The sequence below is a fragment of the Budorcas taxicolor genome, chromosome 4 (assembly GCF_023091745.1).
Source record: "Budorcas taxicolor isolate Tak-1 chromosome 4, Takin1.1, whole genome shotgun sequence".
In the NCBI taxonomy this organism is placed as follows: domain Eukaryota; kingdom Metazoa; phylum Chordata; class Mammalia; order Artiodactyla; family Bovidae; genus Budorcas; species Budorcas taxicolor.
The window spans coordinates 74,261,301-74,285,102 of record NC_068913.1 but is presented as its reverse complement, the minus strand read 5'-3'; the positions used below and the strand labels follow the sequence as shown (position 1 = coordinate 74,285,102).

The window sequence follows — 23,802 nt, the reverse complement described above, 5'->3', positions numbered from 1 at the left end:
CTAGCGAGCCCTCCTTCAGCTCTCGGGCTTCTTAAACCGAGTGTGGCTAGGCGCCGGAGACCAGAGCACCGAGCAGCGTCCCCTCCCAGCCTGGCGCTGGTTGCGCACTGCAGCAGCAGCGCGGGACCACAGCCGCTTCGGAAGCACCTCTCCCGCAGGTGGGTCATACTGCTGCCGGCCTACGCCTGGTACCTTTCGCCACAGGGCTCTCCTCCCTTATCAGCTTCTGCCCACCTCGAATTCCTGCTTCCAGGACTCTGCTCCGCAAAACTGCTCGCCCTGGGAAGAAGGTACAAGACCACCCAAGGGTGTGGCGGGATGAGTTAAGCAATTCAGCAAGCGGCTTGCTTCCAGGAGTTTTCTCTCTTGCTTCCTCGGGGTGCGGAGGAGCCCTAAGAAGGAAGGTTTAGGGCTTTGGACTCCTCTCTGTATCTTACTTCTAGATAAAGGCAATCTCAGATCTGAGCACACTTCCTGGCCAAGAGCTGAAAATGCGTCCTGAGATTTGCAACTGCTTCCATCCTTGATCTTTAGCAATTGTTTTTCCAGAAAAATCTGCTTTGGAATGTAATCGATATGAAGAGTAAATAAAACCTTTGGTTCCCTGTTTGTGCAGAGGCAGCTGGAAGGTACTTTCCCCCTCTGGATAGTAATTTTAAAACTTTCTTTAGAAGATGACTGGTCTAAAGGAAAGTCAACTGGATGGAGAATAGGGCAGGGGTGGGACTGGAGAATTCTATTCTTAGTTCTAATTAGAAGTTCAACACCTCAGCCTCAGTTTCCACACACATAAAATAAAAGATTATTGGAGCAGAGTAGCCACAAAATCCACCTCTAACAAGGTAAAAACCCATGACTAAAGATGCTTGCAGTTTTGAAGTACACTGAAAACTTCATCAATGATATATGTGTAACTAAGAAATTTCTTTCTTCATAATAATGCAGGTTTCACTTTTTTAGGGAAACTACCCAGTTGTGGAGAGACAGTCTTTTTCTACTGAATACCTTGGACTTGCACCACTTTTATCATTCAGAGAATACTCTCAGCTTTCCAAACCAATTCTTCAGCCTAGCTGTGTGAGAATGTCCTATTTCATATAAATGACAGTCATATAAATGTCACTCACATGAAAGAACATTTTTTTCTGATACAGTAGGTGTAATTTTATAAAATGGCACATTTATTTGAAGCAGTAACTTCTTTGAGATATGGCCTTTTGCAAGGCCCCAAGTTTTCCAGAATGCTGTGATTTAACATGATATCAATACCTGCCTGTATTCCACCTGCATGGCAAACACCACCACCCCAGAAAACAGGATGAAGCACTCCTTATTTATCAGGCTTGAAGGTTGTAAAGTAAATGGAACATGTGTATGGAGAAATTGGGTCATGGCACTCTCTCCATCCAGTAACATTTATGGTGTTGCTGAAGTTCACGCAGCAACCTGAGGTTCAGAAACCAGCCTGTTCAAGGCCTCACCCCTAATTTGAGAATGATTTCCAGATGCCTGCCTTGCTTAAGCTTGCTAACTGGTGTTAGAAGTAAGCAAATAAATTTTTATAAACCTGTGCTTAAATTGAAAACCCTGAACCTTGTTCTGAACAGTTTTAAGAAAAATAGATTCATTTATCATAGAGTTTCAAAATTGAAGAACGCTTGAGCAGTCACTCCACATTTCCGCAAGGACCAACCCTCATCATGCTACCATTATTCATGACATTATTAAAAGGGTATAAATTCTCTTCTTAAAGTTTCCTGAGTAGCTGATTCTGAAGTTGCCCTCAGAAACACATCCAATGTTTCATGATCCTCACCACCCAGTTCTCTTTGGAAGTCATTTGGATCTTTTGTCAACTGCTATTTCAAAATTATTTCCTTTTAAAATCTTAATAAAGTTAATAAGCTGCTAGCAGAAAAAAAATACAATCACGTTTCAAAGTTGAAGACTTGCCAGGGTACCTTGTAGGTTTCCTCTGGATTATCCTCTGAAAAAGTGAAAAAGTCTTTTTAAAATGTTAGTCACTCAGTCGTGTCCAACTCTTTGCTACCCTGTGGACTGTAGCCTGTCAGGCTCCCCGGCCATGGAATTCTCCAGGCAAGAATAGTACAGTGGGTCTCCAGAGGATCTTCCCCACCCAGGGATCAAACCTAGGTCTCCTGCATAGAAGGCAAACTCTTTACCATCTAAGCAACCAGGGAAAAAGTGCAAATTAGTCACTCAGTCATGTCTGACTCTTTGCTACCCCATGGACTATAGCCTGTCAGGCTCCTCTGCCCATGAAATTCTCCAGGCAAGATTACTGGAGTGGGTTGTCATTTCCTCCTCCAGGGGATCTTCCTGACCCAGGGATTGAACCTGGTCTCCTGCATTGCATGCAGATTCTTTACTGTCTGAGCCACCAGGGAGAGAGGTCAATTATTCAGTGTCTGCAACTACATTTACCTATAACTCTTACTCTAACAGTCTAGGACATGCTGTGGATAGTGAAGTTTTCTGTGTGGGATTTATTTTTTTTGAAGTTACAATTAGGCCAGAAGTAATAAACTTTATAAGGCCTCTGAAGTCACCTGTTTGAGTGCTTTTGTACATCCTTCTGTGCTTTGTACATCCAAAGAGAACAGGTCATTAGTTAACGAAGAGGACAGTTAACTATGAAGAGTTCCACATTACATGTCCCACCTACTATGATATTTTAAATGACTTTTGGGTCATTTCCAAAATGATTTTAACTAACACTTGTTATTTTATTGAGAAAAATCAGGCTTGCAAGGAATGAAGCTAATAACTAAAGGATAACTAATGCTGAAAACAATACATGATAAGAAAACATATTTGGCCAACATACTTAAGCAATTTGTTCTTACCAAATTATTATGGAAAAAGGATCAAAGAGTGTTTACACTGTTTGAAGATCATCTTTCAGAAATACATCACTGCAAAAAAAAATATGCAATGTTTTACTCAAAGAAGCATTTCCACCCTAATTAACTAGGCAGGACATGACATCCTAATCTGAATGCTTCTCCACAAGGTTCTAGAAGAGTGTTGTCTGCCATGTGTAAAGAAGCCTTACCATACTGAATTTTGATGGCTGCATATTTTTGAAGTTATTTTGAGAGACATATGTTACTTTTAAATGTAGATGATATGATCAGTCGTCATGTCAGGATGAAGTTCACTTTTCATCTTATAAGGAAGGCAAATGTATGCAAAGGATAATTTTGAAAAGTCAGGAACTATAATTCTGAACACAAAGAAATCTAAGAGGTAACTTTATATAACTATATAGCATACCTCTTGGGGAGGGGGGTATCAGAACACATACTAGACCATAGCTTTTGCCTTAGCTCCAAATAAACTGAGGGAAAATAATGGTTCAAGCACAGAGCCAAGTGCTCCAATCAGATTTTCACTGGCGATGGCTCAATAATTGAGAAGAATCAGAATAGGAGAACATGGCTAATGGTCCACACTGATCATACATCTGTCATATACACATTTCAGTTTATAAGGCATGGAAATAGCTTTGAGCTCAAATAAAGCAGTGGCTGAAACAGTTATGCACAGACTTTGGTAAACTTTCTTGTTCTGCTTCCCAGGCAGATTAGCACCCTTCTCTGTACATTCAATGTCTTCACATGTTATTTTACAGCAGTTTGATTATGTGTCTATATCCTCCCCAAGACAGGAGCCCCATGAGGACAAGAACAGTCTGGTTTATCACTTTATCCCTCTTATGTAGCACACGGCCTTGCACAGAGAGGTTGTCCAATAAATCTGTCAAAAACATGCAGTGTCTCTGTGTATCAAGACATTGTTTTAGTGTATCAAGACATTGCTGATACACTAATTTTTGTTTTTGAAAGATGATAGTAATTATGGACATAGGAGGTTATATGCACAGATACCTCCAGTGCTATACTAGTTAAGAGGGTCAAAGTGTTCAGATTTCAACTACCTGCCCTCTGGGAAGAAGCATGAGATTGCTTTATACTCTACAAACATACAAAGTAAGTAGTGGAAATTATTCTGCTTTTTTAAAAGAATAAATAAATTGCAGGAATTTTGGTATTTCTTCTAATTAACCTTAATTTAATAACCCTATTATGTTGCTATCTTGGGTAAGATTCATAATAAATTATGAATAAACTCTAATACTTTGGAATTTAATTCATTTTAAAGAGTGACATAATGCAATTGATGCATTTAACTGAGGTCATGAAAGTTGGAATATTGAATTTTTAAAGGTTTTAATTAGTTTAACTTAAATAAAACACTTGAGCCTTTCTTTTAATACCTGAAGGCATGGCATAAGAAATGAAGCCTACTGATTAGCTAAAAAGAACTAAGTTATATCAAATCATTCTTATTTTAGAAATGGCTATTTATTTTCCAGTACCCAAGTACTGCTATTAAAGTGATTTCTTCATTGTATTCAATTGCCCTGACATAGCAGTATGGGATATGGGAGGCACTTGAGGAGAAAACAATCAGTAAGTTGGTACATGATACATTGCAGCTAATAATGGTTATCCCAAACTAAGATCCTAAACTCCTTTTTTTTTTTTTATGCATGTCTGAAAAATTCAAAAATATGTGTTTGGGAATGATGATACACAAAGAGGTCCCTGTATCTATCTTCTGAAGGGAGCCAAGAGTCTAGCAGTATCAGACTTATAGCCCAAATTGTGTTAACTCCATGTGTGGGGTTGTAAGGGCCTGGGAACTTTGCTGGGGTAGAGGGACCCACATGGATTCTGTTTTCATTAAGAACCTATGAGCCTGAGCCTCCCTAGAAGAGGGGGAGAGGCTCTAAGGAAAGAGATTTTAAGGCTTGAAGTCCAGAGTCAGGATTGAGAAAGTGTATCATCCTATCAGTCCAACCATTTTCCCATTTCCATGGTCCCAGGCAGAGCCTTGGAGAGAAGAGACGGAGAAAGAGCCAGTGTGTGCCAGTAAATGGCTAAGGAAAAAAGCACTTGCTGATTTCTATGGCATGAAATCTCCAAAGTTGGCTGATTTCGAACTTTCAGCAGGCAAGCCACCTCCAGCCACACCACACCACTAAAAAGAGCCGTGATTAAAAATCTAGGAATTAAAAAGGAGGAGCTGGTTCACTAAAATATATTTATCAACCAGCAGTGCCCTCAGGCTTGTATACCTTAGTATAACATGAGAAGGGAGAAGGAGTTTCAAGAGCACTTTCTCTCCTGGGGTAAGAAACGGAGCGACTGCAAGGCCAGATCTTTCCATACAGCTCGAGCTCATGGGGTCTTGGCAAATATTAAAGGTACTCTGGCCATTGGGAATCCTTGCCTCCAAAGCCAAATTAAAACTGAAAAAAAATGGTACCCAAATGAAGATGAAGGAGACTCTATAAAGGACATATAAAGCACCCCCAGGAGATTTCTAAATATTGTAAGGAGATTCTTTGAAGCAGATTGGCGTTACACCAGCCACAGGGTTAAAGGGAGAGAGGGAAACAGGATCAGATCCACAGGTTGGCAGTAATCAATATTCAGATAATTCCCAGTGGCCTCAAGGTGAGGATAAATGACTATTTATAGAAAATTTATTTAAACAAAGTTATATCTGAAATGATAGAATAAATTCCTAAATGTCTCTGACTACAGCCATCCTAGAAAAGCAAAATCCACTAATTGACACTAAATATTAAGTGGGCTTTTGCAATCACCAAATTAACCAATAAGCAAATGCTCAGGTATCAATAGTATGTACAAGTCAAATGCCACCAAGTCAGTGAGATAGAGTTGTTGTCCTGATGGTGAATTGAGGTAAATGACAGATCTATAAGAAGTTGCTCAGAATTTAGTATGTAAACAGAAGTCGAGGTAAATTAACTTAGACACGACTGAATCCCTGACCTCTCTGTCATGAGCCCCAGATTTAATCAAATGAACTAACCAGCCTAGACAGGGGCTAATGAACCTACATGATAAAATTCTTAGTCAGGGAATCATAAAACAATCTTCATTTATCTTGACAGATGCAACTGAGATCTAAATGTGAAAACACATATTAGAAAGATCCTTAACTGGATCAGAATTTCATCAAAGAACTAATATTAAAAATAGAGTTTCATCTAAAGTATAATTCAAATAGGTAATACAGATCTGCGTCACATTGCTCTCCTGATAATTCATTGGATGGTAGTGAAATGCTACTGACAGAATCATTTTAGCTATACAGCATGTCATAGCTAGTTTTACTTACTAGCAATCCTCGTGGATATGTATCCCCATAGAACATCAACGTAGAAGTTTTATATTTAGCTATGTTCTTGTTACTTTATCAAGTTGTACAACTTGATTAGTTTCCTTTTGTGTCATTCTATTAGACAGCATAAAAACTAATCATCGGTAAATTAGGGTGCTATGAGATATGTAACATTTTCTCCCAAAATAATTGAAATAATTAGTTTTTTAGCAACCAACCTGCAGTGGTTTCTTTATTTAGACTAAGGGCTTTAGATGACAGATTTATGTTAGTCTATAGCTATTACTAACAGCTACCTCTATCTACAAGGCTAAAATAAGAAAGGTACTATTATATTTTCAAATAACATATATAGACTAAAGATTGAACTGTCAAAAATTAGAAAACTCCATTGATTATGGGCACATTACATTTTTTTATAAACAACAATCAGTGGTCTTTTTAAATCAAGGTCTTCTGATTTTGCTACAATAATATATAACTGTCAGTAAAAGAATATGTACTTAAATGTAAGCACGCTTGCTCTCCCTAAAGAGCCTTGATCTCACTAAATACAGAAACAGCTCCGTGAATAAATAGGATGGGTTCATGTATTATTGTAAGGTTTTTCTTAAAAAAAATTTTGACCATATTTTGCTTTCCAGTTATCCCTGGGATATAGTAAAACAAATGCTCTGAATCACAGGAAGGCTGGACTAGTTGCAGAACTCCCTCCAGCCCCTATGCCTGGTGAGGAAAGGAAATATTTGATTGATGGGCTTCAGCTCATTACAAATATGTTGTCAAGTCATGTAGGGCTTTCAGAGTGAAATTCAGAAGGAATAATAAAACAGAAAGAAGGACTAAGCAGAATCCCTGTTTACAGGCATCAAATTAAAATGAAAAATCCTGCCACAGCGTATGGAGTTTTAAAGTGTTATTTGTATTCTGACTCTCTGGGAGGTGCCAAGCCAGATCATTGGACTTGGAAACAGTAACCCTGAAGGAGGGGAGATGTGTATGTGGAGAGGACAATGTAGGAGGAATTCAAAACCTTGTGTGAAAACTCAGTTCAGAATTCAAACCTGAATTCTCAAAGGGAGACAAGGACAGAATATCTTTAATACTGGCTTCGTCCAAATGTAACCAGGATGTTGTATGGCACCAAAGGAGAGGTGCTATGGAGGAATAACTATAGTAGATTCATGGCTGGATTTGATCAAATTATAACTTGTGGCTCATGGAAACTCATTAAAGATTCCTTAAGGGAGTTACAGAGCAAAGCCTACTAAGTGTGTCTGGCATCCCTTGATCCTCTCCCTTGGGGTGCCTGAACACCCTTCAGTTACAATAAAAATAGGAATTCTAGGTTATCAATTATACCCAGCCAACTATTACTTAGAGGAAGAAATTTTAAAGTAAGTGAAATGTTTCTGCAGCCCCTTATAATCTCCTCCATAGGCTGTTCTCCCTCTGCCTTTTCCCTCCCCACCATCTCTCTCCAGTGGTTCTCGGCTCTGGATGCTTTTGAGAACTCATTTGTTTGGTTTTTTTCACACAAAAAAATACAGATTCCTGGGCCCAATCTCAGGACAATTGATTCAGAATCTCAGGAGGTGGTACCTGAGCATTTAATAGCATTGATTTTTTTTGGTATAAGCATTTAAAAGATGCAAATTTTGTCATTCTATTCCAACATTTCCAAACAAGACATTCAGATAGCAAATAAGCAAATGAAGAAGTCCATACCTTAGATTGAATACTAAAAAAGAACAAACTATTTGCACAAACTATTTACACATGCACCAACCTGGATTGATCTTAAGGGCATTATGCCAAGTGGGGAAAAACAAGAAGCCAATTTGAAAAGGTTTCCTTTTGTGTGGTTTCACTTACATAAAATTCTCAAAATGATAAAATTACAGACTAAAGATTAATGACTTTCAGAGGTGGGGGAGGTGGCAGAGAGGGGGGCAGGTATGACTATAAAGGGGGTAGTAATGGAATAGCTCTGCATCTTGCCTGCAATAGTGGCCACATGAAACTACACGTGAGATAAAACAGCACAGAGCAACACAGCCAATGTGCTGGTGTCAGTCTCTCAGTTTTGATGTTGTCCTCCATACGTGTTGGAGGAAATGGAAAACAATGCACAAGAACCTCTTGTACTATCTTTTTTTAATTTTTATTTTTACTTTATTTTACTTTACAATACTGTATTGGTTTTGCCATACATTGACATGAATCCACCACGGGTGTACATGCGTTCCCAAACATGAACCCCCCTCCCACCTCCCTCCCCATAACATCACTCTGGGTCATCACCGTGCACCAGCCCCAAGCATGCTGTATCCTGCATCGGACATAGACTGGCGATTCGTTTCTTACATGATAGTATACATGTTTCAATGCCATTCTCCCAAATCATCCCACCTTCTCCCTCTCCCTCTGAGTCCAAAAGTCCGTTATACACATCTGTGTCTTTTTTGCTGTCTTGCATACAGGGTCGTCATTGCCATCTTTCTAAATTCCATATATATGTGTTAGTATACTGTATTGGTGTTTTTCTTTCTGGCTTACTTCACTCTGTATAATCGGCTCCAGTTTCATCCATCTCATCAGAACTGATTCAAATGTATCCTTTTTAACGGCTGAGTAATACTCCATTGTGTATATGTACCACAGCTTTCTTATCCATTCATCTGCTGATGGACATCTAGGTTGCTTCCATGTCCTGGTTATTATAAACAGTGCTGCGATGAACATTGGGGTACATGTGTCTCTTTCAATTCTGGTTTCCTCGGTGTGTAAGCCCAGCAGTGGGATTGCTGGGTCATAAGGCAGTTCTATTTGCAATTTTTTAAGGAATCTCCACACTGTTCTCCATAGTGGCTGTACTAGTTTGCATTCCCACCAACAGTGTAAGAGGGTTCCCTTTTCTCCACACCCTCTCCAGCATTTATTGCTTGCAGATTTTTGGATCGCAGACATTCTGACTGGTGTGAAGTGATACCTCATTGTGGTTTTGATTTGCATTTCTCTAATAATGAGTGATGTTGAGCATCTTTTCATGTGTTTGTTAGCCATCCGTATGTCTTCTTTGGAGAAAGCTTCCTATGAATCTATCATTTCTCCCAATAAAACAGTTTCCTTACTAATATTGATTTGTTGAATATAATCATTTAAAATATGAAATTTTTGTATCCTGTTTGGACATTTCCAAATTCTTAATACTCTACTGCAACTGCTAAGTCACTTCAGTCGTGTCCGACTCTGTACGACCCCATAGACGGCAGCCCACCAGGCTCCTCTGTCCCTGGGATTCTCCAGACAAGAACACTGGAGTGGGTTGCCATTTCCTTCTCCAATGCATGAAGGTGAAAAGTGAAAGTGAAGTCGCTCAGTCATGTCCAACTCCTAGTGACCCCATGGACTGCAGCCCACCAGGCTTCTCCATCCATGGGATTCCCTAGGCAAGAGTACTGGAGTGGGATGCCACTGCCCAATAGTTTATTACAGAAGTGATTGCAAGGAGAAGGAATGAGGTGCAAGGGGCTTAAAACAGGGAACAAGGGAAAGACAGGACAAGAGCCCATTAAGCTGGCCACTGTTAAGATGAGTGAGAGCTTCCCAGGTGGTGCTAGTGGTAAGAACCCACATGCCGAAGCAGGAGACATAAGAGACGTGGATTTGATCCCTGGGTCAGGAAGATTCCCTGGAGGAGGAAATGGCAACTCACTCTAGGCAGTACTCTTGCCTGGAGAATTCCCATGGACAGAGGAGCCAGGCAGGCTATAACCCATGGGGTTGCAAAGAGTCAGACACGACTGAGGTGACTTGGCGCACACACAGATGAGTGGTGCTCTATTGCTCTGGGACTTCCAGAATTGCTCTGGCACTTCCAAAGAAGTCTTATGAAATGTGTCAGAACTGTGTTCCAGACAAAGAGAACGGAAGCCCTTATCCACGGAGTCCTGTTCCCCACTGGCCTCTGATGGGGACACGGGTTGTACATGTCTGAGTGCCCAGAACAAAGATCAAGAGATAAAAGATTTAAAGCCCCAAAGTGAGCTTCTGTTAGGCAGTGGAAACAGAGCAGAGCTCAGTTATTGCCCAGTGACTAGAAATAGAACCAGGAGGATTTGAAGTGCAACTCAAGATGTATGCAACACAATTATCAGACTTAAAACTTCGATAACTTAATACAGAGTGACAAACTGCCCAATGGAATAACTATATTTCTTTCTATTAACTCCATCAGTGATATTTTAATATCTCCTTATTGTTTCTATATCTTTAATTTTCCCAGGGATATCTCTGAATATTTAAGAGTGAAAATAAATTTTAATGGTTGCGGTAACAGGCCAAGTGTGTTATATTGGATTTCCAGCTGCATTTTAAGAAGAAAATATTAAAATGTGAAAGAATTACAAATGAGGGAAATTCACACTTGAGCTGTTTTTATACCTATGTTTCGATAAATTCTTATGTGCTGAAGCCATTTCATACATGGTTTTACTTATAGGAAATAAGTGGGGAAATGGCTTCCCAGGTGGTAAAGAATCCACCTGCAATGTGGGAGACTCCGTTTCCATCCCTGGGTCAGAAAGATACCCTGGAGGAGGAAATAGAAACCCACTCCAGTATTCACACCTGGGAAATCCTATGGACAAAGGAGCCTGGTGGGCTATAGTCCATGGGGTCATAAAAGAGTTAGACACAACTTCCAGACTAAATAACAAGTGAGGAAAGAAGTTTCTTAAAAATTACTGAATGTGATTTCAAATACATTTGATAGATTTCCAATAATCACACTTATAGAAGTATAACAAACACTTAATTTATAGAATTTACATAAATACTAAATTAATTAGATATTTAACAGATTGACTAATTAGATTCCAACCAGTCCATCCTAAAGATCATTCCTAGGTGTTCATTGGAAGGACTGATGTTGAAGCTGAAACTCCAATACTTTGGCCACCTGATGCCAAGAGATGACTCATTTGAAAAGACCCTGATGCTGGGAAAGATTGAGGGCAGGAGGAGAAGGGGACGAAGGAGGATGAGATGGTTGGATGGCATCACCAACACAATGGACATGGGTTTGGATGAACTTCAGGAGTTGGTGATGGACAGGGAGGCCTGGCGTGCTGTGGTTCATGGGGTCACAAAGAGTCAGACATGACTGAGTGACTGAAATGAACTGAATTAGATTAAATTATAGCATATTAAATATTATCTTAAGAATGGCCAGCTTATTGAGTACTTATCATGTCTCAAGAATTGTTCTAGGATACATTAATTCATCTGGCCCTTACAATGTCTTTAAAGTAGGTACTACAGAGCTCTCATTTCACAGATAATATAACTGAAACACAAAGAGCTTGAGTAATTTGCCCAAGGTCACACACTAGTAAGTAGAGAACAAAATACTAATGTAGTGTAATTAATATCTTCAGTGTTTTTTAAGTTTATGAAAGTTTAGAATAGATGCATGTGGGGGCCACATGATCAAAATAAAGTCTGGACTCTCTCTCTGCAATGATTCAGTTCAGTTCAGTTCAGTTCAGTCCAGTCACTCAGCCGTGTCCAACTCTTTGCAACCCCATGAATCACAGCACACCAGGCCTCCCTGTCCATCACCAACGCCCAGAGTTCACTCAGACTCACATCCATAGAGTCAGTGATGCCATCCAGCCATCTCATCCTCTGTCGTCCTCTTCTCCTCCTGCCCCTAATCCCCTCCAGCATCAGGGTCTTTTCCAATGAGTCAATTCTTTGCATGAGGTGGCCAAAGTATTGGAGTTTCAGCTTTAGCATCAGTCCAATGAATACCCACGACTGATCTCCTTTAGGATGGACTGGTTGGATCTCCTTGCAGTCCAAGAGACTCTCCAGAGTCTTCTCCAACACCACAGTTCAAAAGCATCAATTCTTCAGTGCTCAGCTTTCTTCACAGTCCAACTCTCACATCCATACATGACCACTGGAAAAACCATAGCCTTGACTAGACGAACCTTTGTTGGTAAAGTAATATCTCCGCTTTCTAATATGCTATCTAGGTTGCTCATAACTTTTCTTCCAAGGAGTAAGCATCTTTTAATTTCATGGCTGCAGTCATCATCTGCAGTGATTTTGGAGCCCCCCAAAATAAAGTCTGACACAGTTTCCACTGTTTCCCCATCTATCTCCCATGAACTGACGGGGCCAGATGCCATGATCTTCGTTTTCTGAATGTTGAGCTTTAAGCCAACTTTTTCACTCTCCTCTTTCACTTTCATCAAGAGGCTCTTTAGTTCCTCTTCACTTTCTGCCATAGGGTGGTGTCATCTGCATATCTGAGGTTATTGATATTTCTCCCAGAAGTCTTGATTCCAGTTTGTGCTTCTTCCAGCCGAGCATTTCTCATGATGTACTCTGCATAGAAGTTAAATAAGCAGAGTGACAATAAACAGCCTTGACATACTCCTTTTCCTATTTGGAACCAGTCTATTGTTCCATGTCCAAGTCTAACTGTTGCTCCCTGACCTGCATATAGGTTTCTCAAGAGGCAGGTCAGGTGGTCTGGTATTCCCATCTCTTTCAGAATTTTCCACAGTTTATTGTGATTCACACAATCAAAGGCTTTGGCATAGTCAATAAAGCAGAAATAGATGATTAAGATGATCCAAATGAGAATATGTCAATAAAGACATCATCCTTCTCACTGCAAGGGACCAGTAACTTTGTTAAATATGTATTTTGCTTGCAAATGTTCAATCCAATATAAAAGAGAGAAAAATAATATAGTAGGACAAATAATGAAAAAAATTGATAGGACAGACAGGCACACTGGCATTCTTTCATTACACTTACAAACCAGTTCCACAAAGTAAAAAATTATGGCATCATTCAGCAGTTTGAGGGTTTGAGTTATAATAACTGTTAACTGATTAGAAATATAATATAGATTGCTACACTAGTTTGCCTTTGAAGATGCTGCTAAGAGTTTTTCAAAAGCATAGCTGTGTTTCCATATGATAGGTTCTGATCATCTCCAGGTGCTTTCTCATATAAAGTCACAGCCTTCTCTGATACAGTTCAGGATATCAGTCATCAGCTAGTTTACAAAATGATTCAGTTGTTGTGATTAATTCAATTATTCAAAGAGTTTCTGTGGAAGTATATAAAAGTCTTGTATATCTTGTCCCTTTTCTCTATAACTTCTGACTACTTATAAAAGTCTGAAAGATCTGCCTGTAATATAGATATTAATACGTACCTTCAGATAAGCTCAGGTGAGTATTCCTTTTTTCTAGTTTGAAAAGATACATGCATTCCCATAGAAGCACTATTTACAACAGACAAGACAAGGAAAAAAACTGAATGTCCATCAAGAGATAAAGTAGACATTGTATATATAAACACTGGAATACTAGCCAGTCATAAAAAAGAATGAACTAATTTAATTTGGATCCACTGAAATAAAGAAACAATGAAAAAAAAAAAAATGAAATAATGCAACATGGATGGACTTGCATACTAAGTCGCTTCAGAGGGGTCCAACTCTTTTCTACCCTATGGACCATAGCTGGCCAGGGACCATCCCTGACCATGGGATTCTCCAAGCAAAAATACTGGAGTGGGCTGCCATGCCCTCCTCCAGGGGATGGTCCTGACCAGAGATCAAACTCACATCTCTTATGTCTTTTGCTTTGTCAGGCAAGTTCTTTACCAGTAGCATCACCTGGGAAGGCCCCAAAGTAACTTAGACAAAGACAAGCATCATATGGTATCACTTACATGTGTAATCTTTTAAAAATGATACTAATAAACTTATTTACAAAAAAGAAATAGACTCACAGGTGTAGAAAACAAAATGGACGGTTATCAAAGCAGAGGGGTAGTAGGGAGGGGAGATAAATTAGGAGTTTGGGATTAACTTATAAACACTAATATATATATATATATATATATATATATATATAATAAACAAGGACTAACTGTATAGCACAGGGAACTATATTCAACATCTTGTAAGAACCTATAATGGAAATGAATATGAACAAGAATATACACACACACATATATATATTTGCTATACCCTGAAACTAACACAACATTGGAAAAGAACAAACAAAAACAAAAAAATTCAGGTATTTTCCATAGGCTAAAATGAAAAGGGCAAATTTCTGAACTTCTTTTAAAAAGGTGAAAGCTTCATATGCTCTGCAATCTGCATGAAATTCACCATGTCGGAAGTGAATAGTGATTAGGTCTGGTTTGAAATTCCACATCAAATTTATGGAGTTTTACTTTAAATCCATTTGGGTGAAAGAAGTAATGTCCTTAATACCTCCCCGCCCCACCCCACCAACTTCTCTCTCTCTTTACCCCTCCCTTCCTCCCAGTGTTCACTCTATTCTCATTCAGCTTCCTCTTCATCATGCACCTCTCACTGTGCCTGACACATAGAGCAAACTGCAGCTTACAACTCCAACAGTCCACCCCTCCAATATCATCCCATAAATATTTATCAACAAGTGCCTGGTCCATCACAGTCAGTGCTCTTTTTAGCACTGAGGATGCATCACTGAACACGAGACTACCACCCACTGCCCCCGCAAAAAAGATTAACTAAAAGCTTACACTATACACTAAATATCAGGAAGAGAATTTTTTTTGAGAAAATTTAGTATTGAATTAAGAAATAATATTCTTTGAAAATGGAGAGTATCCTAGATGATTTTATTAGATCATAAAAACTTCAAGAACTTTTATTTGATTTATTATTAATTTAAATTTCAAAATCTTAAAAAGCAACACAGTCAGATGGTTTATAACTTTATATCAGTTTATTTTTGCCCTGCATTTCTTTTACATTGGGTAAGATTAAGAAATCTTTTACTATATTGAAGTCATAAAGTTTATAACCTTTCCCCTCTAAGGTTATAAAATAATTCTCCATGGCCTCTTACAGTTCTATTATAGGTCCATTTCTTAAAAAAAAAAAATACATTTCAAGCCTTAATATATTTTAAATTTACCTTGGGGAAGAGTGTGAGTATAGATTAAGCTTTTTCTTCCAATTGGTTATTTAGTTGTCATAATATTAGCAACTGAATAAGCCATCTTTTCTACATCGACTTGAGATGCTAATCTTTATCATATAAATTTAGGTTCATTTCTGATTTTTTTTTCACTCTATTCCACTGAACATTTGTTATTCCTGTGACAGCAGCATGATATTTTAGATTTAAAATATTTAATAGAACTGGTCCTCTATTTATTAGAATAGAACTAGCCCACTTTTCAGAATGTATAGATTAAACCAGAGAAAACTGACATTTTTGTGAAGCTGAGGCTACCCACCCAGAGACATGCTGTACATTTCTATTTACATGAATCTTCTGAGTCTTAGGGGAATTTTAATTTTTTCTTCATTTGGATCTTGTACATATCTTGTGCATGTGCATACTCAGTTGCTAAGTCATGTCTGACTCTTTATGACCCCATGGACTCTAGCCCACCAGGCTCTTCTGTCCATGGGATTTCCCAGGTAAGAACACTGGAGTGGGTTGCCATTTCCTTCTTCAGCAGATCTTCCCGATATATATCCTGTATCTTAAGTTCATTCTTAAATACTATCTCTATTTTGTTGCAGCTGTAAACAGGGCCTTTTCTTCTATTAAATCTTCAAATTGGTTTATTTTTCTCATATGAGAAAAGCATTGATATTAATTGAGTGCCCAGACAAGATATTGAATTGCTTTTATGTGTATAGCACTTTTTCAATTGACTTTTGAGTTTTCCATGATTACAGTTTGATTTTCTACAACCCCTTTTGAATTTCTATAACTCTAATTTATTTCTCCAGTACAATTGTGTTAGCTAGAATCCAAACAATAATATAGGATATATATATTTATCTGGTTTATGACTTTATTAGGAATATTTCTAGTAATTCTCTTTAAAGTATGAAACTGTATTTTAGGTTGAGAAAGATACTTTGTATGTTAAGGAAATATCTATTCATTCCTTTTTAAATAAAAATAAATAAAAACTATCAAATTTTAATGTAGGTCCACTTAGCATACATAAATATGGTCATATTTTTCTCTTTAACCTTCTAATATGGTGTATTCTATTAATAGATTTTCTAATACTGAATTTATAGAACTAATCTTTACATTTTTAGAATAATCCTATCTGATCCAAGTGCACTGTCTCCTAAAAGGCTACCAGATATTGTTGGTTAATTTGGGATTTTGCATTACTAAACATAAATAAGTTGGTCTATAATTTCCATATTAGTGCATTCTTTGTCAGATTTTGCTCTTGAGAACTTTGGGAACTCAATAATGTAAGTACTAATGTAATAATGTAAGTACTCAATAATGCAGTATCATTGTAATACACATCCACAGTTTAAGACCACAACTGGTAAATGTCTTGGGTTGTCACTGCATTTCTTTATCCAATACAAGATTTTGTTAAATAAGACATATGAGAATATATGAGACAGTTTTTACTCCTTCCAAACTTTGTCAGGAATGTGCTTGAGATAATTCATCAGAAGATTCAAACATCACTCACTCACTGTTTCCTTGATATAATTTTCATTCCTTTTTACCATAACATTCATATTTTGTTTGGGTATTTGATTATCTTTCAGTTATGGAGAAAATTTCTACAGATGCATTTCCTCTCACTATGCATTCTTCAGAAAAGCAAGAAACTGTATGCATTTTTGGAACTGGAGATTTTGGAAGATCACTGGGACTTAAAATGCTCCAGTGTGGTTATTCTATTGTTTTTGGAAGTCGAACCCCCCAGATGTCCAGCCTGCTGCCCAACGGTGCAGAGGTCATGAGCTACTCTGATGCAGCCCAGAAATCTGACATTATAATCATAGCAGTACACAGGGAACATTATGATTTTCTCACAGAATTAACCAATGTTCTCAATGGGAAAATATTGGTCGACATCAGCAACAACCTCAAAATCAATCAGTATCCAGAGTCAAATGCAGAGTACCTTGCTCAGTTGGTGCCGGGAACCCATGTGGTAAAAGCATTTAACACCGTCTCAGCCTGGGCTCTCCAGTCAGGGGCACTGGATGCAAGTCGGCAGGTAAGATTACAAGATAGATTTACACTCCATCTTTAAAAAGTAAATGTCTTAATATGCACTTACCTCAAAGATTCTAAAACATAATTTCAAAAGAAAATATTTTATTTTGTTAATATGTGCCATGAATAGCTTTTCTGGGTTTGACAAAGTAGGGTAACCAATTGTAGTGATTCATTTCCCATTATCTATACCCTGAGCTTTCAGCTTGATAGAACCCAATGGTGTCAACCTCTAGAGGCCTCCTGTCAGTACTAGAAAATAACACCGCTAAATTGTTGATGGATATCCTTTAGACTCCCATTACTTTGTATGAAATGGGTTCCATTTATTCATCAAGATTAAAAGCAATCCGTAAGTGATATGGCACCCACAAATATAGAAGAGAACACAAGTTGTCTGTACTACAGAAAACCAAGTCTAATCATATCCATGCCATACGCCTAAGCCACTCTCAACTTAAAAGCCTGGTACTTAACTATCCAACATACATGGGCAAGTCTAAACCATAATCTCGTTAAATATGTTCACTCTACAGCCTTATTTCAGAAGCAGTAACTACTATATAACACCGTCCTCCATTACTAAAGAAAGAATAAATACAAAATTAATTATTTTAACCCAGGTGTTTATCTGTGGAAATGACAGCAAAGCCAAGCAAAGAGTGATGGATGTCGTTCGTAGTCTTGGACTTACTCCACTGGATAAAGGATCTCTCGTGGCAGCCAATGAAATTGAAAACTACCCACTACAGCTATTTCCAATGTGGAAGTTCCCCTTCTATTTGTCCGCCATTCTGTGTGTCTTCTTCTTTTTATACTGTGTAATAAGAGAAGTAATCTACCCTTATGTTTATGAAAAAAGAGACAGGACATTCCGTCTGCCTATCTCTATTCCAAATCGTGTCTTTCCAATAGCAGCACTCACACTGCTCGCCTTGGTTTACCTCCCTGGTGTTATTGCTGCCATTCTGCAGCTGTACCGAGGTACAAAATACCGCCGATTCCCAGACTGGCTTGACCACTGGATGCTTTGCAGAAAACAGCTTGGCTTGATAGCACTGGGATTTGCCTTCCTTCATGTCCTCTACACACTTGTGATCCCTATTCGTTATTATGTACGATGGACGTGGAACAACAGAACCGCTACCCAGGTAAATCTCTACTCATTTGTATTCTCCTATTTTTAAATCAAAGAGCAATCTTGCTACATCATATTCCATTTCATAGTTATAGAAAATCAGTCTTCTAAACATCTTTATTTTTTAAAGCAGCTACAATTATTAGACAGTTCATGTTTGTCTTGGGGAGTTTATTGTTTTACTTTGGTTATAACAAATCTGTTGAAATCTCATGTAACTATTGAAGAGTCAAAGTTAGATTCCCAGGTTCACTTGGATCCATATCTGTATTCTCAGGATTCACTGGTACACAGATGTGAGGGCTCAGGAAAACCTAATGAACCTACTTGAGTTACTTCAATAAATGGAAGCCAAAATTTAAAGTTTCTATTTTTATGCATGCTCCTTTCTTTTGGAAGTCCAAACATGAATCAGAGGAATGTAAACAAATTTACAAAAGGGTGTTTATAACTCCATTAATGTTTGTCTTGCGGGATGCCATCCTCAAACAATTCTGAGCAAACGTCAAAAACTGTATTCTGCACAGTCAAAATTTATTCAGAGAGAATCAGCATGGGGAGTCTTAAAGCAGTCCCATAGAAAGTTCTATACATCAGTTCTGGTTTGGAAATAATTGGTTTTGATCAATCCTACTGCAGTGTCAAAGTTTATTAGTCAGTAACTCATTGATGGTGTGTCTGTGGGATTTCTATACATTATTTCCGTAACAAATACATAGCATGTCCTTGGGTAATAGTCATGTTACAGGGGCCAGATTTCTCTCAAGATGTGTTACAACAGACCTGAAGCTACATTCCAAAAAAAAAAAAAAAAGGGAAAAGAACTCAAACTTTATGTGTGTGAATAATCAGCATATAAAGCAGGAAAACAGAACCCTGATGTAATCGTTTGAGAACATCAATTTTTGCTTGGGGAACAAGAAGCCATATGGTAAAGAAGGTTTAAGTAAATGTTTACTTTGTTTTAGGATTTACAGGGTCAATTAAAATTCTCTATATAATTTCTGGAGTTAACTATCATAGTAAAGTCCTAATAGAACCAATTACTTTTTCTATCAAAAAACATAATATCTAAGTGTAATTATTTTCCGTGACTCTTCAGAAATGATATACAACTTGCATTGAGCAAAGAAATGATGTAGAGGTATTTTTTCATCACCTTAAAAGTTTGGGCAATTTGTAAAAAATGAAATTTTAAAAAATTGCTTCTAACTATTTTAGGCAATAACCAAGAAAGAAAATCCGTTTAGTACCACTACCTCCTGGCTCAGTGATTCATATATCGCTTTGGGAATGCTCGGATTTTTCCTGTTTGTACTCTTGGGAATCACTTCCTTGCCATCAGTTAGCAACATGGTCAACTGGAGAGAGTTCCGATTTGTCCAGGTAAAAGGACTTCATGATATAATCTACTTTTTAATGCAAAATGATTCTGAGTTTACAAATATTCTGATTTTTCTCTCATACCTGCATAAATTTTCATTTTGCTCCATCAGTTCCCTAGCAATCACATAAAAATAGCAACTGAAACAAGTTCAGATTAGAAAAGCTAAACTCAAACCCAAAGGCAGATTCCATGATGGTTTGATTTCCTAGCAGGACAAGATTCCTGACCACTCCCACAGACACAGCTAAGAGAACAGACTGAAAAGCATCAACTACTATTGAACCCTGTGTATGGAGATATACTAGGCTCAGGGTGGAAAACCCAAACACAAAATTTCTACTTCTGAAAATCAACTTTAGAATATGGACTTATGGGTATAAAACTTTCTATGCTAGCCTGTCATCGTACCAGATTCAGTGCTGGTCTGTAAGATGGAAAATCAGGGATTCCACACATCAACCACCAGATACGTCATTAAAGGCAATTAGTAACTAATCTTGTAGACCAGCGGTCTTCAAAGTATGGCACCTGGACCACCACCAGCAGCAGCATCACCTGGGATCATGTTAGATACAAATCTTCATGCCCCTCCCCTACCAAACTGAATCAGAAACTCTGGAGGTATTGAGGCAGGAGTTAGATGGGCCCCAGGTTGAACAATTTCTCCCCTGTGGACGAAAACCCCGCAATAGGAGAAACTCCATAGAAGCAGGATGATGGAGGAGGCTGTGCCCTGCACAGATACCAAATTTTAAAAAAAACACACACATTCCTCATTCTTAAAGTTAAGGAGACCTCCCCGACAACACATGCATAGAAAGGCTTCTTGGAGGTAAAAAAGGGAGGGTGTGACACCTCATAGTAAGCAATGTCAACTACCCATGAGCCTCTTCACTATTCACTAGACTCCATCTTGGCAAAGAGATGAGCTTCCACACATGAAAGGATCCTGAGATATACCAAATATGGCCTCAGGACTACACAATCAAAATGATTGGCCAAAGGAAACCCGGAAGAAATGACCCATAAAACTAATTCAAACTGCCACAAAAGAGTGACTAAGCAACTCTCTCTCTCTCTGAGCCTGCCCATGTGTCTACCCACACATACTATACTCTTTTCCTCCTAATAAACACTTTGTTTGCTTCAATACTTTTTGTCTTTGTGGGAATTCTTTTTGGCAAAACCAAAGAGTCAGGTTCTTGTCACTGACCACTGGTCTAGTGGCTAGGATGTGGTGTTCTCACCACCTCGACCTGTCCTCAGTCTCCGGCTGGGAACTGAAGCCCAGCTTCAAGTCGCTGCAGGCCGAGGTCATCCGAGATCATCCAAGATCAGTAAGGCCCAGCAGTTGGTTTGTTTTCACAAGACCTCTGGGTGATTCTGAGGCATATTCCTTGAGAACTAGTGTAACGGAATAGACCATTAGTAACGAAAGTCAGAATTGCACTTTATAGAACTGTTTGAATTCAGAAGTCTTACAGTTTCTCCCAGAAACCAAATGCAGTAAACATTTTCTCATGTTTATACCTTTGTTCAGACATTAAGATGGAAATAAACACTGGGCTTTGTATGTAGGCCTAAACAAACAACCAACCAAAAGTAAAGTTTGCTAACTGCTGTTTACTGCGATACCATTCAGCTAGTATCTGCTTTTAGTCAGCAACATACACTAATGTGGTATTTCTTGAGGACATACTGTGTTTTGTTCATCTCTGGCCTCCAGAAAAGATGATCCAGGAAGGAGTGTTACCCTTGAAAAGGAAGGTACATTACTTATTCAAATGCAAAAGAATCTATTCCTGGGAACCTTTCTCATCCAGTTAGGTTAAGATGAAACCACCAGGTCATTTGTAAGGAGTCTTTTCTTTTTTTTAAATGATACAATAATCATCCTGAAGGAGAGTTAATGTTTTTTCAATTCTTGGCAGTGTTCTAAATACTACAGGTTTCAAAGGCTTGTGGCTTTGACGAATACCCTTCACTGACTCACAGTATTTCACGTGAAAATGTAAACAGTGTTAATGTACATGTTTTTGTTTCTTGTTTATAGTCCAAACTGGGTTATTTGACCCTGATCTTGTGCACAGCCCACACCTTGGTGTACGGTGGGAAGAGATTCCTCAACGCTTCAAACCTTGTGTGGTATCTCCCTTCAGCCTACGTGATTGCGCTGATCATCCCTTGCACAGTGCTGGTGATCAAGTTCATCCTCATCCTGCCATGTATAGACAAGACCCTTATGCGGATCCGCCAGGGCTGGGAAAGGAACCCGAAATACTCAGAATCGGCATTGAATGGGAAAACAGATATTTAAAGCAAAGTTCCAATTCACCTGGACTTCTTAACCATGGTGTTGCATGTTTAGAGAAGAATAATTAGTGCAGTGAAGAAAGTGTTTTTCTCCCACCATGGGCTGAACTTTGTGAACAGAGAAAGAAATCATGCCTGACTTTGAGAAATGGGACACCATTTAATCTCAGGTCCATGTGGAACCACTGCTGGTCTCTGCCTCTCCTTTTTCTGGAGGTGGGGGGCTGAATCGCCATTAGCTTTGTGGTTTCACAATAAGAAGCTTCTTTGCTGTGGGCAATATGCATGACCTAATGTCTTGCAAAATCCAGGGGAAGTACGCATAGTTTCCTTCTCTAATTCAAGGGCTAAGTAGAGTGAAAGAGAAAATACTAAGATGGTGGCCGCTGATAAGGGCTTTATTAGATCTGTCTGAAAAAGAGGGCCAAGGAAGCGAAAGGAATGAGATTTTTATTCTGGTTTTTGAAAGTGCAGGTGATTATAAATATTGCCATGGTAAATTCTGTAGTTATGTGTGCTTTTTGATTTTTTTTTTTACCAACCTGGATATGTAGTGTGGGGAATTATTTTATAAAACAATAAAAATTTAACAATAGATTAGAAATAATCATGGACTGGATATATGCAAACTTATACAGTTGTCATAAGATCGTTCCTTCACAAAGGAATAAATATAAAAAAAGATTGAGTTAAAAATGAGGGATATCCACTTGGATTTCCTCAATGTACCATAAGTGAAGAAGAGTTGATAAAAGCCCTAGTGCAAAAAGTTTAAAAAGAAATTGATTAAAGTTTATAAAGTTTATACCACATCAGGTTTACTATTATTTAGGTTATGTGCTATGCTTTGTAAATAACATATTCCAGATTTGTTCAGTATTAATCATCTATGAAATGAATTGCTAGTATAAAAAAGTAGCTTCTATAATTTATCATAGTTTGTTATAAATTTAAGCAGTGAAGTTAAATGAATAATGAAAGTGTAAGTTGGACCAATACACAGATGAGAGAGAATTTTGAAGTCTTAGGCGAGAGAGGTGTTAGCAGCAGTTTGTAATAGGAGACTTGGTTCTTTCTCAAGTCCTAGCTGGAAGGCAGGAAGCTATTCTCTGCTTTTCGGTGATAATGATGCCATTTCCAAGATGCCCTTCAGCAGGATTAGCCTTCCTGACTCACATATGGAGCTGAGAGGAGCCTTATGTATGACCTTTCCACAAGCCGAAATAACCAGAAGTCTTCAGATTTGACAGTTTTCTGCCTGCCTCACACAGGCCATTTATTTTACTTTTTACTTTCACTATCATATATTCTATATGACATTATACAAAATGATTACAATATATTAAAACACCCACAATCCAGAATATTTTTCTATAAAATGTTTTGAAAATAGTTCTACCTATACTGTATATTCAATTGTGTACCCTTCCTTTTTCACTTAATATACTACAGCTTTGTTTGCTTACTTACATGCTTTATGTATTGAATCAGCGGCTTCATGATATTACATCAAATATGCATTTATTTTACCACTGCTCTAATTCAATGTTCAAGTTATATCCATTTTTTACTAAAACAACATTTCAGAGTATACCTTAGCACTTATAACTTTAGTGTGTATTTTAATTTAC

At 38.2% G+C, this 23,802-nt stretch overlaps 1 protein-coding gene across 1 annotated transcript; it reads left to right on the top strand.

Annotated features, from left to right (window-relative positions):
- Positions 1 to 104: 104 nt before the first annotated feature.
- On the top strand, positions 105 to 22,175 carry STEAP4 (STEAP4 metalloreductase). Its single transcript, XM_052639123.1, has 5 exons — positions 105 to 158; positions 16,877 to 17,334; positions 17,957 to 18,484; positions 19,693 to 19,857; positions 21,912 to 22,175. The coding sequence occupies exons 2-5, from the start codon at positions 16,879 to 16,881 to the stop codon at positions 22,173 to 22,175; spliced, it is 1,413 nt and encodes a 470-aa protein (XP_052495083.1). The 5' UTR covers positions 105 to 158; positions 16,877 to 16,878.
- Positions 22,176 to 23,802: the final 1,627 nt, after the last annotated feature.

Bases quoted from the DNA above. Each gene is read 5' to 3' on its own strand.
- STEAP4 (XM_052639123.1), top strand. From the start codon at position 16,879: ATGGAGAAAATTTCTACAGATGCATTTCCTCTCACTATGCATTCTTCA. The intron at 17,335-17,956 runs GTAAGATTACAA...ATTTTAACCCAG, and splicing joins CACTGGATGCAAGTCGGCAG to GTGTTTATCTGTGGAAATGA. The intron at 18,485-19,692 runs GTAAATCTCTAC...TAACTATTTTAG, and splicing joins ACAACAGAACCGCTACCCAG to GCAATAACCAAGAAAGAAAA.